We start from the raw sequence: 17,830 nt of genomic DNA, 5'->3' as shown, positions 1-17,830 counted from the left end.
AAAAAAATGTGTGTTGTTGGCCAACACTACTAAACAAATATTAGCTATTCTCTAGGAGCAGACAAATGCTGATTGGTTGCTATGGACAACAGCACTAAGCTACAAAAATGCCAAACATTTTCCCCTATTTTGCAACGGTCGATATAGTATGTGTTAAATTATTGTTGGAGATGTGCATCACCGTTGCAAGCTTTTTTTTTTTCCATTTCCCAAATTAATCCAACTCCAGTGATGATTTTGGGTGCGGAGTTCAGATTTGATTTTAAGAGCTAGTCTCACGTTATACACACAAAATATGCAAGACAACTAGAGTCGTTTAACACTGAAAATGCACAGGAGCATGCATAGCAAAAACAATGTGTAAAGGCACCTTTACTGTTGCGCTCAAAACTTTTAATACACTTATCTTTTTGGCCACATCAGCTTTATAAGAAAAGTTGAAGTAGAACTGGTAATACATTTACATCCCAACAACAGAAACAGAAGATGGTGAAAGTAAGAACTATTTATTTTCTTGCAGTTTTTTTTTTTGATGCAAGTAACATTATACATGTAATAAACATCCAACCTATCAGTGCAGAAATGCTTAAAATACTTATACGCAACAAAAACATGTAAAAAAAAAAAAAAGTTCTACATTGGGACAAAAGCTTCCAAAACCGCTGTGTACATTTTTAAATTCCCATGTTTGCAGCATTCTTAGACTATTAAAAATAAACGTATTATACAGAGGATAAATTGATGCATGGGAAGGTATCCCCAATACTACCAAAATAACAAGGACACTAGATATGATATGGATCATTTGTAATTACACCAAAAAAAAAAAAGTAGCCAACTCCAGTCCTCGAGAGCTACCAACAGTTAATGTTTTCCAGATCTCCTCACAGAATCACAAGTGAGCTAATTAGCTCCACCTGTGGATCTTTTCAAATGTGTTAGTGAGTAATGAGTACACCTGTGCAGCAGCTAGGTTGTCTGGAAAATGTGAAATGTTGGTAGCTCTCAAGGACTGGAGTTGGCTACCATTGCTCTATGGGAACACAAGCGACAGTTTTTTACCAAGCAAAACACTACCTATGTATCTGGGGGAACAGTCCTTCAAAAGTTACCAGGATTCCAAGAATGAAAAAGACAAGGAAAAACCTTACATTGTAATGTAGTATAATGTAGGTTCTACTGGTTGAATGAATAAGAAATATATGTGGTCGGGAAGTGTAGTGTACCATTGTGACACCATGCCTGCCTCATGGAACTATAGGGTCTGATTCTAAAACTAGAAGTAAAGCAAATAAAAACCAATAACTATCTATCTGGAACAAACCATATTGCAACCGAACTGCATATAGCCCACAAACGTTACACCACTTTATTTGATGCAATTTAGATCTCAGCTTTGGACATATCCCACTGAAATCCCCCCCCCCCCCTCCCTGTCGTTTACATGGACAGTGACGCTAGATTAATGGGTGGAAAGCATCAGTGTGACCCTGATTGACTGTAGCAAGGTAGACACTTTTTTTTGGTGCCGGTCTACTTTGCTCCAACTCTACTATCCAAGTGGACAGCTTAAGATAATAATAGTGTAATGGAGCACAGTGAGGCACCGTGCCTGAACATGGCGAGTGCAGCAAGCAATGCGAGGGCACACTGCACATACAGCTTGGGCATCCCTCAGACAGTTGAAAAAAAAAAAAAGAGAACCGTGGAAACCTTGCTACTGTTCCCGTTGATGCTTTACTCCCATCGATCTAGCATCACTGTCTAGTAGTTCAGGGCTGGGCAACACCGGCCCTCTAGATGTTGATAAACTACACATCCCAGCATGCCTGGCATCAGTTTCAGCATGGCCACATAGCAAAACTAATGCAAAGCATCCTGGGATGTGTAGTTCATTAACATCTGGAGGGCCGGTGTTGCCCAGCCCTGGTCTAGTTAGAAGTCTATAGATAGTCATCCACATTTACAGAGGCAGCTGACCATTGTATTGGTCAACCTAAAACCTGGTCAATCCGTTAATTCCAAACCATGTACAGTTACTTAATTTGTTGCTATACTTCCAAACTAGAATCATGTTGGGAAAAAGTTCTACGTTCTATTAAATATCTCCACCATCGGCATTTGAGTATCATGGGTTTTAAGCTATAGCCTGATTGGAACAGGAACGTTTTATAGATATGACCTGGCAGTTTTAGTTTATAAGCAAGTGGAGTTTAAAAGTGGTTCTCGTTCAAAATCACTTATTTCATATGTAGCAGACAATTTTTTTTACTTAAAATCCCTTGGTCTTATATTGGATATGGCTATCCAAATATAAAAGCCAAACCTGTTCAACATTTTCCCCCAATCTACCCATGGAACATTGTTCATATCATGTACAAAAAGGAAGAACAAATCATTTTTGTATCATAAAGCACTTGGCCTCCAGCTAACGGTTGATTTTCACTTTAACCCGTTGAGTGCCAATTGAATTTGTCAAAATTGGTGTGAAAATTACCAAGTGAACATTTTTATTCATCAATTCATCATAATGGCCTGTAATGCTTATCTTATATAGAAAGTAGAATTCAATTTATTTTATTTTTTACAATTTTTAATTTGAATTTATATAACAAATGTGAGACTGGCTTTTTTAGCCGATTTTGCATCTCAGAGATGTTGCCATTTTTAGCGGATATATTGAAAATTTTACAGATGTTTACACTCAAAGGGTTAATACCAAGGTGAATGAACACAATGGTCCCAATAAAACCTGTAAAAACAGAAGTTAATGAATAGCGCCAAATCAGGAAAGTCCACAGAAACAAAATTATGCCCTGCCTTGCCCAGATTATCCATACAGTAGCTGTAATCCAGCATATTGTCAGCAGCCACACACGAACACAGTTTGAGGGCCTGTCTGCTAAACTGAGTGTTTGAAAAGTCAGAGCACAGACATAAGACCGGTCTACTGTATGTGCTGCCAATGGTTAGAATCTCCAGTGAGTCTTGCAACTACAAACTAAAAGAGAAGAGATTACGCCATTTAATACAATAAACTGAACATGCACACGAGAATCTGTTCAAATAGTCTTGAATAACTTGCATCTTACGTTAATATAGCGGCTTGCAACCAGGCAGTTTAAGGAGATGCTAAAAGGTAATTGAATTATTGAAGAGTATAAAGTACATTGAACTTTAAAAACAGGATTAGCTCGCAGCAAGAGGCATTGAGAACATGCCTGCCAATATACACTCACAGAACAGTGTAAAAGACTTAACTACATCAATAGGTAGAGTGTAATTAACATCACAAAATGCATCAGTTGCCAACAAGATCTAGAACATAACAGAAGATAGAAGATTGTCACACTTGCTGGAAAATGAAGGTAGGGTATCACAAGCTGTACACCAGTCATTAAGTGCATTTGTAGGACAATGATGCACATGCAGCGATCATAGAGCATTGATGCGCACAAAACTTTCACATTTCCATAAACCGGTGAACTGGGGAAACGAGTGTAGGGAGGTTAGGGGGCATAACCCATAGCACCCAATCACTGGCTTTCATCTTGCCAATAACTAATAAAAAAATGTGCCTGGTTGCTATGGGTTATAGCTCTTTCCTTATGCACCAATTTGCATAATCTCTCATTTTGAACACATTTGTGTATCGAGTCACACAGCCACGACTGCATCATGTCACCAATGCACTAGCACACTAATGCACCATGAAGAACCATTGCAGATGTGTGGCCTGCTAAAACAAAGTAGTTACAGATTAGCCCTTTATTTACTGCAATAAGTATTTTTGTTTTGCTTTTTTATTTTTCAAATAGCAAAAAACAGACTATAGCCCTTTGTAACATGTAAAGCAACAAAATAAAAAGACAAAAAACACCAAATTATGAAATAAGTATCTAGGTATAAACCATAATTTGATTTGAAAGCCATGCTCATTTGAGGTATGGCAATTTAACGACAGCCTAAAAGTAATATGTAGCACAATGTTTCTCAACCACTCTGCTGTGGCATACCAGTGTGCCTTGAGCCGTTCTCAAGTGTGCCACCAGATCTAGAGATGCCCACACCTGTTTACAGCCACCCCCACCAGTTCAACTGTAGCTAGCTGGTCTATTGTTATCACTTGAGGGCCAGTGTATTTTATTTTTACCTGTGGGGACCAGTGTGATTGTTCTTTCATATGGGGGCCGATAAACTTTTTTTTGTCCTGCGGGGGCCTGATGGTGTCTTGGCAACGTTTAACATTTTGTTTGATGTTCTGCAAGTTGAAAAATCACTGCTGTAGCAGTTTCATTTTATTTTAAAAGTAACATTTGGGTGTGGTGATTGTTTCAGCGTCCCCAAAAAATGCCCCTACATCGATCCATGTGTAGGGGTCATAGCGATATGCTGCGTGCGAACCAAATGCTGTATCAAAATACAGCATTTAATAGGCTAGATAAAATATATTTGACATTTAAACATATATGCACAAAGGAAACCAATATACAATGCTGAATATGTAGTGAAACCCTGGTCTAGTAAGAAACGGACTACAGGAAAAAAATTAAATACAGCTTTTCCAATACAGGATTATTTATGTACAGCTTTTATAATTTGTACATACCATCTGCACAGTTTATTCATTTCTTTTTCTATTTTAAAACCCACAGATGGCAGTGTTGTCAATTGTAACTATGAAGGTTTAACCTGTGAATAGAGTTACTTAAAGATCTCCACAGCTAACATAAGAAACTATCTGAACAGTAAATCAAATCTTTTGTCAAGACGTTCCACGCTACTGTAATAAATTGGACATTATGATGGTTTCAAAATATAATAAATTGAATACAGTGACAGCTCCCATTTAAGGGCTTGGCAAGGAAAGCTGCAGTACAGCTGCTGCTGATTTACTACAAACCCCAGGAGTCTCACTCTGCAAGTGAAGGATAGTATCACAGCCAGAAGAATGAATTGAACACAGATAACGGTGTTCCAAAAAAAAAATAATAATAATTCTTGGAACAAACTGTTATAGTGTGGCATGACTTATAATCCAAATTTCAGATCTCCCATACAGAAACCCCTTTAAAAAGGCATTATAATATTGCTGGTTTAATAATCATTCTTAATTCATCTAAGAACTGGCGACCACACTGAGGCACATGGGAAAACTCTGAACAAATGTCTCAAAAAAAAACAAAAAACAAGTAACAGACAACCAGTAATTTAAAAAACTATTCGTATAATGCCCTTTTATGCTGGTAAAAGAAAGAGAAAAATGTAATTTAGTTTTGGAATTCACCTTTATTAGAAGGAGGCTGAGGCCTAAGATGTAATAAGAGTTTGGCGGCCATGCAGGATGCTGTCCGAACTGAGTTTTTTTCTTTTAAGAGTTTTTTTAAAAGGGACAGTCATTTATAAGACATGGTTTTGTTGTAAATCAGGGATGGGGAACCTGCAGCACTCCAGTTGTTGTGTAAGTACACATCCCAGCATGCCCTGCAACAGTTTCAACATGGCAAAATAGCAAAAATGCAGCAGGGCATGCTGGGATGTGTAGTTCAACCGCTGGATGGCCCAAGGTTCCCCATCCCTGTTGTAAATGATCGCCGCTTAAAAAAAAATTTGGGCCAGCATCAGGCACCAAGCGTCTAAGGGAAATCTAATGATCATCAACATAATAAAAGCTGATTTTCACCTATGTTAGGTGCCAAAAAAATAAAGTTAAGTCATGGTGCAAAAAACTGCACAATAGCCGATCTTGATAAACTAGTTAATGGGGAAAAGACATTAGGCAACAATAGCGAGAACTAAATACATGTCCCATGATATACAAACCGGTCTGCAAACAAATTCTGATGTGCAGTGATCCCACACAGCATATGAAGTTTCAATCTGTCCAGATGAACCGCAACAGTGTAATAAACTGAAAGGCGGAACATGGTCATTGAGAAAACTTCAGCATCTCTGAAAAGGACACTAGTAGTAGAGATTTTATCATTTATTTCCTCACTGAACATGCATGTGTCAAGTCTTTATGCTATAAAGGTAATAAATTTAAAAAAAAAAAAATGTACACTTTTTTTTAATGGTCTGCCAAGGAAGAATTTCACTGGAAAAAAAGCTTTTGCAGTAATAAACACGTTCAGTTGTTCTGCTTACAGTTAACATGCTCAGTGTTCCCTTTGCTGAACAATTAAGAGCGGTCTTCGTTGGCCCACATTAGTGGAAGCTGCTTCCTGCAACCTCAGTAGCTGCCCCAAATAAATCATACGGCTGTACAAGAGAGTGTGGGACGTTTGTGGGTCATGTGTAGTGTCACAGTACTAACAGTAAGTAGCGGTAAGGACAAAACAACGGGATTTACAGAGAGTCAGGGTAACCTTCTCTGACACCAATTGCTGTACAAAAGGCTATATTCTAGAGAAGATAAAAGGGAAAAAATAAAAAAATAGACCAAGTTACATAAAGTTCCTGTTTTATAACCAATTCACATAAATTACTGAAGCATCCACCACATACGCATCTTTTTGGAAAAAAAAGGTCAATAATGCACGCTAAAGCAGACTTGTCTTGTGGTGGTTTTTCTCACAGAAATTCTCTTCTTGGAATAAAATTGAATAAAAAAAAAAAAATTCTTAAAAAAAAAAATAGAAACTTCACATTCGGGAGCCCCTCTCCTGCAAGATCTGAAAAACATAAGAAGGAATGAGTTAGCAAGGTGGAAATCTGCACAAGGGAAAGCGGGGAGACGCCATGATCTAGTCCAAAAAGACCCACATAACCAAATAAGATTAGCTTCTTCTGTATATGTTCCCAGTAATCAATTTCCATAAATTCAATTTGGAACAATAAAGTGAATGGGTACACATGATGCATCCACTTAGGGTTTAACTATACATCCACTCCCTCCTCTACCCATCACATACATGGATACAGACAAACTCACTTGTAGTGCTAGGTATTCTTAATTTAGCGGCGTCATTTTACTTTTTTAGAAAGTGATCTGAGCTAAAGCTAGTAATGCCAAATGTTTCCGTGTGAAATTTTACGATGTACCGTAACACACAAGCAGACCGGTGAAATCCTCTACTTCCTTATTAAGAGAATGACGTAGAGCTCTCCAAATACTGATCAAGCGCATTGTGCAAGCACAGGTTCCCCAGACGGCTTAAGAGATTATAGGGATAACATTTTGCAGGTGTCAGCACCAGTGACTGCATGCAGAAGAGAATACTCTGTGAGCCTAATTCAGACCGGATTGCTGCTGTGCGAACTCGCAGACCTAGAAATTATCGATAAACTGCACATGCGTTTGGGCTGCAATAAATATGTGCGATGCCTCGCGGCAAATAAATCCTGCTATTTTATTTTAATCGCTATTCGCAAGATGATTGACAGGATCCCGGCGTTTGTTGGGGTGGTACCCAGCAGCTTCAGTGGCGTGTTCTAAAACGCTTGGGCAAGCCCGCAATTTTTAGAGTGGGTGTGTGACGTAATCTCATAGCTTGGTCATGCTTATTTCTTTGAAGCCAGGGAAATCAATCGTTGGTGAGGGGCTTATGAATGGTTTTGGAAATATTTACACTTCAGCGAATTCTATGCAAGCCATACACATCTATGCGCACACATTGATTTGCAAGGAGGTATTTCACTCTGACGGAGCGCCATTTACCCGAATGCTGGGCGAAAAAAATTAGCAGTGTGAGATCAGGCTTGAATCAGGCCCAGTGCACCAGCAGCAGGCAGACCATATGTGTAGCCTATGGAGGTGCGAGTAGAACCTGCCAACTGTAACTGCCAGATTTGGGGTTGAATTGATCATGTTTTACATCAGGCGATACCTTCATCCCATTTCTCAGAGGGTACATTATACAGCAAGGACAAGTAGCCTGTTGCAGCTTATAAGAGGTAGTCTCTGGACATATTTCAGGAGAATCAATTGAACATGCATCTCGGCAAAACGAGCCCGACTTGTTTTGCCGAGAACGGCCGTGGATTGTCGAGTTCACGGGGCTGGATCTCAATGATACACGACAGTTTCTCGCGGCCATGCCCCCGCAAGCGGAACACTGAATCCCGCCTGCCGATTTGCGGTCGAGCGAGGCAAGACCGGGACATGGTCACAGCTGTCGGTACCTGGGATTGAATATCACCCTAAGTGTTTCTTTCATACAGTAGATGATGCATGTGTTCGACAGGTTACCTGTCCTCCTGTAATGAGCTAGACATACTTTATAGGAAGTCCTATGTTCTATGGCAGATTGTGGAAGGACTAGCAGATTTACACCAAGATTGTTTTTTGGCCACTTAAACTTTTTGCAATCCGAGCACAAGGAGCCAAATTGGTTATGACTGCTCAAAATTTCAAGATCAAACTATTGCTACAAAATTGCTGGCTACACATCACACAGTACTATGCTCAATATCTCAGGACATTGTTGAGGCTGTAGTACAGGGGTGAACAGCATATGCCAGGCCAACCAGTGTAGTTATGCACATGCAGTGAGAGCTTGGGTTTTTGGAAATACTTAAACTGCTGCAATGAATGCTGACATGTCTAGTGCAACACAGCCTACCTCTGCAGAATACAAGCATGTCGATGCTGACTATGTAAACCGTAAGGGATATTTAATTAGGTTAACCAGAAGAACACCCCTCTACCACTACTCTATAAACAAACACCCACATAGTGAAATGAACGAAGCATCTAATCCAGGCCAGGTCTAGCCACAGTCCAGTCTGTAAGCCACCAGGTGAGCGGCAATGTGATTATTTTTGAGCTGAACTGGTAAGTCCCATACAGCAGCAAAGACTTTCCTTGTGCTGTATGGTAATGACTACATATACACCGGTGAGAGAGTCATGGATCAACCCTACCTTCACTTATGGAACCATTCCATTTGATCAGAACCATATATGCTACAATGTTTTATAGATACAGTGAGCCTTCTTTGCATAGGTCAGTACCTTGGGGGCAGCGTCACATCAGATTTCTGCTACTTGTTTATATTCCACCTTTTTAAGGGTTTATTTGTATTATATACACCAGTGGTTCCCAAACTGTGTGCCGTGGCTCCCTGGGGTGCCTCGGGACACTTGCAGGGGTGCCCTGGGTTGGTGGTCCAGGACCAACTCAAATTATTAATGGTTAATTATTTATGAGCTAAACCAGTGCTGGTGGCTGCCAATCATAGAATGTGTACAAACAGAAGCAAATCCTGCCCTTTAACACATAACTGCCACTAAGAATCACATATAAACCCAATCAAATTAATTTTTTTTGGACCTAGGGGTGCCGTGAAAAAAATTCTGATTCTCTAGGGTGCCGTGAATCAAAAAAGATTGGGAACCCCTGATATACACAATCTAAATGATCTGCTTATACTTGTATACAGCAGGTTCCTGTTCAGATACACATTAAACCCGCAATAAGAGTTTAGGGTACACCGCACAATTCATGCAGAGACCATCCCATACAGAAGCTTGACTTTTCTACTGCAACATTCTTATTTGTAATAAAAAAAAAAGGTAACTGAAAAAAAACAAAAACAAAAAAAAAAACAGAATTTCTAGCAGAACACTAAAATATTAAAGAATCATTCTCTAGCTGTTTTTTTATGAGGGGAAGAATGCATATTCTCATAAATACATAACTTAGAGTTTGCGGTTATTCTACTTCACCCACCAGCAAACAGTATTTGTTACAATGTGGCCTACACCGCTCCGTGTGTAGGGGCCATAGCGATAGCTATGCAGGATAAATCTAGTGAGATCGCGGGTCAGGGCCAGTGTTCTCACCGGAGAACACTGGCCCTGACCGATCGCTCAGCACTGACAGCGCTGTGCAGTGCTGAGTAATGTACATTGCTCCGAATGCTCAGCAGTGTAGGCCCCCCATAACTGTTATTCTTGTACTCACTTATCCCAAATAATAAATTGTGATCCAACCAATCAGCCCCTAACTGTCACTTCTTAGCAAAGTGACCAGAGTTGATTGTCTGGAGCATTAGATCATTCAGAACAAGGAATAAGATCACTTCTTGTTAAATCTCTAAAAGTGCTTATACAAGAAAAATGACCAGATTGTGCAAGAACAAAACCTTTACCTACCTGCTACTCCTGTAACAAATATGTGCAAGGACTTTACATAGGAAACATAGTACTGCATTTCTTAGAGGTCATACAGCATTTCCGTCTACAAACTCGTTTTGGACCAAAAGCTACATTTTTAAGGTGCGTGATGCACACATTGATTATTTTTTTTATAGATTTATTTGAAATGGAGGTTAATCGCTTGAGATGGGTTGTGCTCCATCCTTGGGACCCTCAAGAATGGATACAACACATGAGAAACCGTTGTGAAGTGATGGATCACTTAGTACCAGGGACTATGGCAGCTCAGACAAAACCTTGTACTGTGTGATGAAGGCTTTGGGAGAATCATTTGATTTGCCCGATGTAGCGTGTGTCCAGACTAAATACAAGTCACTACGGAGAACAGGTGGAATAACTGGAAAGTTGGGGGGAAAGGTTAGGAGCAGATTTGAGGGTCAGTGGGAATTTCAGGAAAGCTAGCGCTCACCAGTATATTACAACTTAATCTGAGTCATTCATATCGTAATCCGTCTCTTCGTCCTCACTCTGTACCAGCATGCAGCATGCATGTGTAAGGAAGGGAGCGGAAACAAAAGAACTAGTGAGTGAAAAAAATAGACATGCAAGCAAGAATACACAGGAACAGAAAATGCAGAATGTAAAACAGAAGAGAAAAGAAAAAAAAATGCAAAAACCAAAATAGTCTCAGAAATGCAACAACACAAAATAAGCAAACTCCACTAAAGGTGTGTACACACGGTCGACATGCTGCCGTGCGATGCGAGTCCCGACGCGATCTGATGGCATCGGGACTCGCATCGCACGGCAGCATGTCGACCGTGTGGGAGCATGTAGGAGAGAGCAGAAACATTACCTGCCGGGCCCGGGATGTCAGCGTGTGCACATCAAACAGCTGTCCCCCGCCGTGCCGTGCAGACATCAGGACATCAGGCCACACCCCCCCTCCTCTTTAGGGTGACTTCTTCCGGCCGGGTCATCAGCCGCCCTGCAGCGCAGCCCCAGGACTCGTCCCTCTCCCTCTGGCCGCCGGAGGTATGGTGAGTATAAGGCACAAAGACTATATAGTGCAGATCTGCACTATATAGTCTTGCCTGCCCTCACTATGTCGCTGCCGATTTGCGCTCACTCGGGAGCGCGCATCGGCAGCGCATCGGGCTCGCAAGCCCTGAAAAGTGCACAATCGGTATGCGATATGGCTTCCGATGTGCACTATATCGGCAATATCGGAAGCCATATCGCACCCGTGTGTACGCACCATAAGAAGCAGATTGTGTTCTCCCTTCTAGTTATTGAGCTCTTTACAAATGAGCAGATTGCTGGTCAAACACTGATAGTGAAACTTAACCACCATTACAGCATCAAGCACACGTACAGCAAGAACACACCAAGCACACAGCAAGATCTGTGACCAAACCACTATTAACTATCCAGCACTAACATACAGTTTCTAGTGTAACCAACACTACCCCTTCTTGAGTCTCATATAATCCCCTCTGGGTAGTCCAGAGGCATTTGTTGCAGTGAGAAATCCCATGTAGATCTTAGATTACAGTGACTTACATCAATAAGATTAAAGATATGCCCCACATCTACCAAAATTTAGAACCAATATTATTACAGACAGCTATTCAGATGTGCACATGAAAATAGATCCATAAAACTATAGGTCCATACGTACTGGGCAATTTTAAATCACTCAGTGCATACACAATGGGGTGTATTCAACGCTTTCTGCGAGCTGCGACAGTGAGCAGTGCTGACTGCTCGCTGTCACAGCTCGCACGGTCAGTATTCAACTGCCCCCCTGCACATTCCATTTCCCCCTCGCTAGGTTTTTGGAGCGAGGGGAAACCAGCGAGGCTCGTGGGTAAATGCAGCGTGCTCCCTCGCTGTTTGGGGGAATCCTCGCTGTCCTCTGACGGCGAGTATTTCCCCAGCATGTTGAATAGGGCGAGCAGCTGGTGCGGGGGTTAAACGGCGAGGATCGCTTGTTTCGCCTGACCAACTGCACCGTAGCAAATTTAATACTACAGTGTAATGTTCCTGCTTTGTGAAGCATGGAGACTGAATCGTGTGGCTAACCATATAACTAGCGAGCTGCAACAGATGCAGTTACTACATTCAGAACAGTAGTAGGATGTGTAAGACAAAGAGTGGCTAGTTAACTACACAGCTTCACTAACTTTCCATGTAAATCCAAGGCGCATTGAAATTACACTACTTAACGAAGGTACCAAAAACCTAAGCGACCCATTCCAAACAGGGTGGGGCCTCATCATTTCTATTTAAAAGTTGGGTACTCCAGTGGTTCTCAAACTCGGTCCCCGGGACCCCACACAGTGCAATATTTTCTAGGTCACCCAGCAGGTGCACACTGCATTACTCACTGACAAATTATAAAAACTCCACAGGTGGAGCTAAATATTTCACTTGTGATTCTGTGAGGAGACCTGCAAAACATGCACTGTGTGGGGTCCTAAGGATAGAGTTTGAGAACCTGTGGTGTAGTCTAAAAGCAATGTATAAAAGGATTCTTAAAAAGTTCTCTTAAGGGCTGCAATATTCTTGTTCTAGGACATCAAATCGGCGGAAAAATATAAAAAAAATAAAAAAGATCATGCATTTATAAGTGTCTGTTTTGCTTCTTCCCAAGAAACTTCTCAAGCTCGCTGAGGTGTGAATCTTTCATTTAACATCCTGTGAGTGTAGTGTGAAGACACGGAATGGCCCGGTCCTGGTCGTACCGGAACTTGAGCAGACTGAGGGGCATCAGATGCAAGAGGCCTGCCTGCTAATCAAGTCCTGCACTAGGCTCCAGCAGCAAGACCAATGCTTAATGTAGTTTCCGCCACGTCATCCCAACTGCACACATATAGCATGACCCTTAACCATTTACGGTACAGGCGGATCAGTCCAACTGCATCCTTTTATAAATAGGTTAGCATCCCTTCTTTCCGGCTATTGTAAGGGTAAATGGGGGTCCACCCACAATGACACAGATGTAGGTAATAAAGTGGCCACACTTTTTTATACAGACCAGGAACTCATAAGGGGTGTGGTACAAGGGTCCACCTATTCCATCTCTATGGGGGTTGTGGACGCCCAACGAGGGAAAATAGCGGGTGGCCGTCAGTGTTTTGACAGTCGGGATCCTGACATTGGGTAAGGACCCCGTCCGGCACCCCTCATACGGTCTTCAAGTTAAATTGTATTTAAAATCAGCTTCTAAACCATTTAAAATGGTCTTTAAAAATAAATAAAAAGAAAGGCACTACCCAGGGCCTCCCTTATTCCATCCTCAATGAAGAAACTGTACAATTACCAGCACTGTTTCTGCAGGCCACAGCAGCTGGCTATGTTGACTGCGTTTATCACTGAGCGGAGTTCGGCTGATGGAACCGTAGCTCAGGGGTCCTATCAATTGACACTGGGAAGTGATCACCGAGCTCGTGGAAATGTTTCACAGAACCCCCAATTGAAAAAGGTTAATGTTCTTTTGTTAGATAATCACCAAATTATTATTCATTTGCACCGAGCAACAAATCTTCTGAAAAGAGGAAACTCACCTTTGCCTTTTCACTGGGTTCACTAGTTGTGCCATATGGGGTATTGTGCAACTCTTTTGATACCACACACAAGAACTCTGCCTGATCTTCATTCCCATAGTTGTAGGAAGACCCAATGCTGACCAGCTTAGGAATGAAAAACATGAAAAATTAATGAGTACAACACTCCGGAACACAATATGAATTTCAGCAGTTGAAGACAGGACAAGAGAAAGGGGGGGGGGGGGGTTACCGTAAGCATTACATACGCAGAGAGGTAAAGTGCACACCAACAAAATATTCAAACAAAAGTGAAACCACAATTCAACATTTCACATTTAACTTGATTATTGTTTAAATTGTTTATTACAATACTAGCACAAGTAACTTTTCAGAGAGCTTTACATATAAGTGTAAGTAATTCTAAAGTCACCATTAACCCAGAACACTTACAATGAAACCACACAGTCATCAATATGCAGTATCTTTGGATGCACGCAGGAAGTATGGTCCCAAGTTATTAAACCTACTGTATGGTATAGACGTAGCACTAACCGCACTCTCATTAAGTCAGCTGTTGATGCAGCACCTCTATTAGAGAATAGGCTAAGAAATAGGGGGCAGAGAGGTACTGCCAGTGCCATATACAAGCGTAAATCGCAGTTCTCAAAATGTCCAACGAACCGGAAACCTGTGTTGGGAGGGCCCTGAGGACATAGTTTAATAAACCACTGTTCTAAAGCAAAGACACGTAGAACACTAACAAGGTTTTGAATCTTCAGCTATCTCCCAGCCAAATAAAGCCATAATGGCTTCCAAGGCAAAAACTCTGTCCAGCTGTAATTCAGAACACTGGACATGGGTATAAAACTTGTAGACGTACCCTTGAGGTCAAGTCTTTTCTAGGGCTTCAGGAGGTGTTATTGGGGTGATTGAAAAGATCAGCAGTTGTACTGTCCACACTTGTTGCGTTATGCGTGAATCGAAAAGCAGCCCCTAGTGTTTATAGGATGTTATCATGGACCGGTACTTACCTTCATTACCCATAATAATTTCACTTCCTTTAAGGTGAATGTGCATTCTAAAGGAGTGCACCATTAACACGGAGATAGAAATAAATATGATCACGTGTACAGAGACCATACTAGGCTCCTTTTGCTGTATTGAATCAAACACAAACAGGTGCTGGCAATTCCCGTAAGGAAGGGCAGAAGAGCCCTCGGTTTAGGTTATCTGCCTGCCACCAGGTCAGCTTTCTAGATCCATCAGTGGAATGGGAAGGATACATCAATAGCCTGTTCAGCAGGAATGGGTATTTGTACACTAGGTTTAGTAATAGTCTGTCTTGTTTATATTGCCATACAGACCCTCTGATTAGACACTCTCAATCTAGCCACCAGAATCTGCGCACAAATGTGTGGCAATAGAAAAGCACTTTATCCACAAGATCAGATTTCTATACTTGAAGGAAGATATTAGAAGATAACTGACAATCAAGGACAACAAAAATATATATTGGGCTTACATTTAGCGCTATGAGACGATGGCAGTTTTTAGGCCCTTGAAGTTAATGTATACAATCCTTAACACTGTACAAACTAACTCACTGTACAAACTCACTTGGCAAAAGCAAACCCCTCCCGCCCCCCTCTAACATTATACCATCCAGATGGCATGCACCACAGGGGTTAATAGGAATTCTAGGACTTCTGACAAGCAGGTATGGAGCAAAGGGGAGGCAGAAAGACTTTGCTATGGGACCATTTCAAGTCAACTCAACATAAGTTATTTAACAAGTTCCACAAGTATTAGGTGACCTCCACAACAGCTCATCTCAAAAGATTAAGAGCAGAATCCATTATTTATAGACTTAGCTTATGCCTTTCAATCTAATATTTTGCTAACAGGGACCCATCTCTCCCTAAAATTACTGGTTTGTGTAACCAGGTCCCTAAGGAGGGGTGTGTGGACAGGGTGACCGCACTGGTTGGGAGAGCCTGGATGCCACTGTCTTCTGCATGCTGCCCACTCCTCTTGCTCACACACTTTTGAGGAGAGACCCATCTTCTCCACCTGTGCAGTAGGAGAGGATCTGCTGATTAGTGCTCTATGCAGCTGGAAGAAAGATGACTGATAGAACCACCCACCCACCCTTGGGGTTAGTTTATTATGATGGCTTGAGTGACAAAGTAGGCAGGTAAAGCATAGGGCGCACTGACGCCAGGTGACTAAGACAGGCTGCCCTCTGGTAGGACATGGCATAGAACCAGACTAGGCGGAGGTTCAGGTATCGATAGCTAGTAGTATTTATTTGTGTGAAATGGGAAATAAAAAGCCTGGTAAATACAAGAGCTAAAAATGATATCTACAATAGAACAATTTCAGGGGAAAATATTCACTACAAAATATAAACTACTTGTGATCTAAAGAGTTAAATGTCACTTGTGGGGACTGGAGAAGTCCGGTCTTAAACAAAATAACCAAGTAAAAAGGAATGCATGTCAGAATGTGATTTCCAAAAACATAAAAAGACAAAAAAACAAAGACGCAAAACACTGAATGAGAAGGAAGAGCCATAACCAAGCTGGATTAGATCATTGTCAGTGGGCTTAGCACACACAGAGGAAGGTTGGACCCAATGGCAGCCTAGCCCCAGGTAAGAGCACTGTATGCAAGGCCATGCAATGTGTACACACATATGAAGGAGCAGTAAGGAGGAGTGGGAGAGCAGTGTGCAGAATGGGACACACCTCGCCGCTGTGTTTCTGTAGGCTGCTGGTCTCCTCCCCTTTCACTTCCCTTGAAACAATGAGCAGAAACTCTGTCGATTGATCCCGCCCGCATCCATACAGGGAACCTATGCTGACAAACTGCAACCAGAGTAAATACATAGTGACCACACTGGACAATGCATACCTGACCACATGTGCAGCCAAGCAAAACCCATCCCTGCACTGCTATGCTGCTGCAAGTCCGGGGACAGACATTTCTAATGATAGTAATAAAATGGCCATTACAATAAGCCAAGTGACCAGAAGTTTAGGATAAGCTGCCCAATCTACGCAGAGACATTGCTCCCAGTCAAATTCGTGTAGGATGACCGGCCATTCAGAGGTTGGCAAGACTTTAGAACAGTAAGGGAGGGCATACAGTTCTACAAAGCTGCCCATTCTGTCCTGACGCTAGTGTGTGGGCCCAGACCATTGTGACCGATCAGTCCAATCAGTACTACTGACCTTTGACCTGCTGGGACAGAATAGTAAACCTCAAAAGCGCCCCCCAAGGGAGAACTGTTCAGCTTACTGCATGAGAGTCCATTTGCACCAATCTTCTTGAGATCAGGGGCATCACCTCATTGCTAATGTTTGGTTTCATGCCAGACAGACCCTAGTAAATAAGTCCGTCTGTTCACTGTTGGCAGCCCTACCATGCCAAGCGCTAGCTATAAACACACCAAACCAGACTTCTCAGCAGATCAATGGGAATTTATGCAAGTTTGTGAGGCCCCAACACGTGTCAGAGCAGCAGGATGGGTGTGTCACAAGCTTATATGACTAATGAATGAAAACTCGTCATCAACATGGATATGCAGTCAGCAGCACATAAATAAGCCCAACACCTCACATCCCCACAGGTGAGAAACGGATTTCTAAGCAACAGAAATAAAAATTTCACCATGTAACATAGGGTCAGTTTAATTTTAAGCGTTTTCATTCAATAAATGCTTCCATGATGTATCTGCAGTCAGGTGATGAGTTATACCGCTAAAGATAAACCATCACAAAATAAACAGAATATGTGTAAAAAGAAATATGCATAAAATAAGTTTGTTGTTGCAGCATAAGTTGGATTTAAGCGCAAGATGAGATGACATGCTGCTGCGTGCCTATCTAACTGGACTTCATCACAAAAGCCAGAGTACTGATGGATAACCACCCTTCTCCATTAACAGATGGATAGTGCAGATAGAAAGCTATTGCCAGATAACTTGGTGGCAGATGACAGTTGTCAGCCTTTAAAATAGAATCCCCTGATTCCGTTACTATGTGGCAATAACAGGCATATTATTCCAATGGTCCCTTCAGCCAAGAATTCTCTTTATCGCCACTTTAAATGGTGATAAAAATCCATTCTAAGTATACATGTAGTGGACTTATTGGCCTAGATGTAATGCCCCCATG

General features: G+C 41.6%; 1 protein-coding gene across 4 annotated transcripts in view; it reads right to left on the bottom strand.

Annotated features, from left to right (window-relative positions):
* Window positions 1-490: 490 nt before the first annotated feature.
* The window catches only part of LOC146020176 (BTB/POZ domain-containing protein KCTD5), a 48,128-nt gene continuing 30,788 nt past the window's right edge, over window positions 491-17,830 (bottom strand). The window contains exons 5-8 of one of the 4 annotated variants that reach the window (XM_083153095.1): window positions 16,400-16,519; window positions 13,671-13,796; window positions 10,571-10,629; window positions 491-6,674 (exon numbers count right to left, since the gene is read on the bottom strand). In XM_083153095.1, the coding sequence (XP_083009221.1) occupies window positions 10,585-10,629; window positions 13,671-13,796; window positions 16,400-16,519 (291 nt within the window). In that variant the 3' untranslated portion in view covers window positions 491-6,674; window positions 10,571-10,584. The remainder of the gene's footprint in view (window positions 6,675-10,570; window positions 10,630-13,670; window positions 13,797-16,399; window positions 16,520-17,830) is intronic. The other 3 variants (XM_083153096.1, XM_083153097.1, XM_083153098.1) reach the window with 3 other exon arrangements.

This window comes from Crinia signifera, chromosome 7 (genome assembly GCF_055691185.1).
Source record: "Crinia signifera chromosome 7, ASM5569118v1, whole genome shotgun sequence".
In the NCBI taxonomy this organism is placed as follows: domain Eukaryota; kingdom Metazoa; phylum Chordata; class Amphibia; order Anura; family Myobatrachidae; genus Crinia; species Crinia signifera.
Note: the sequence above shows the minus strand (reverse complement) of the source record. Positions and strands in the feature narration are given on the sequence as shown.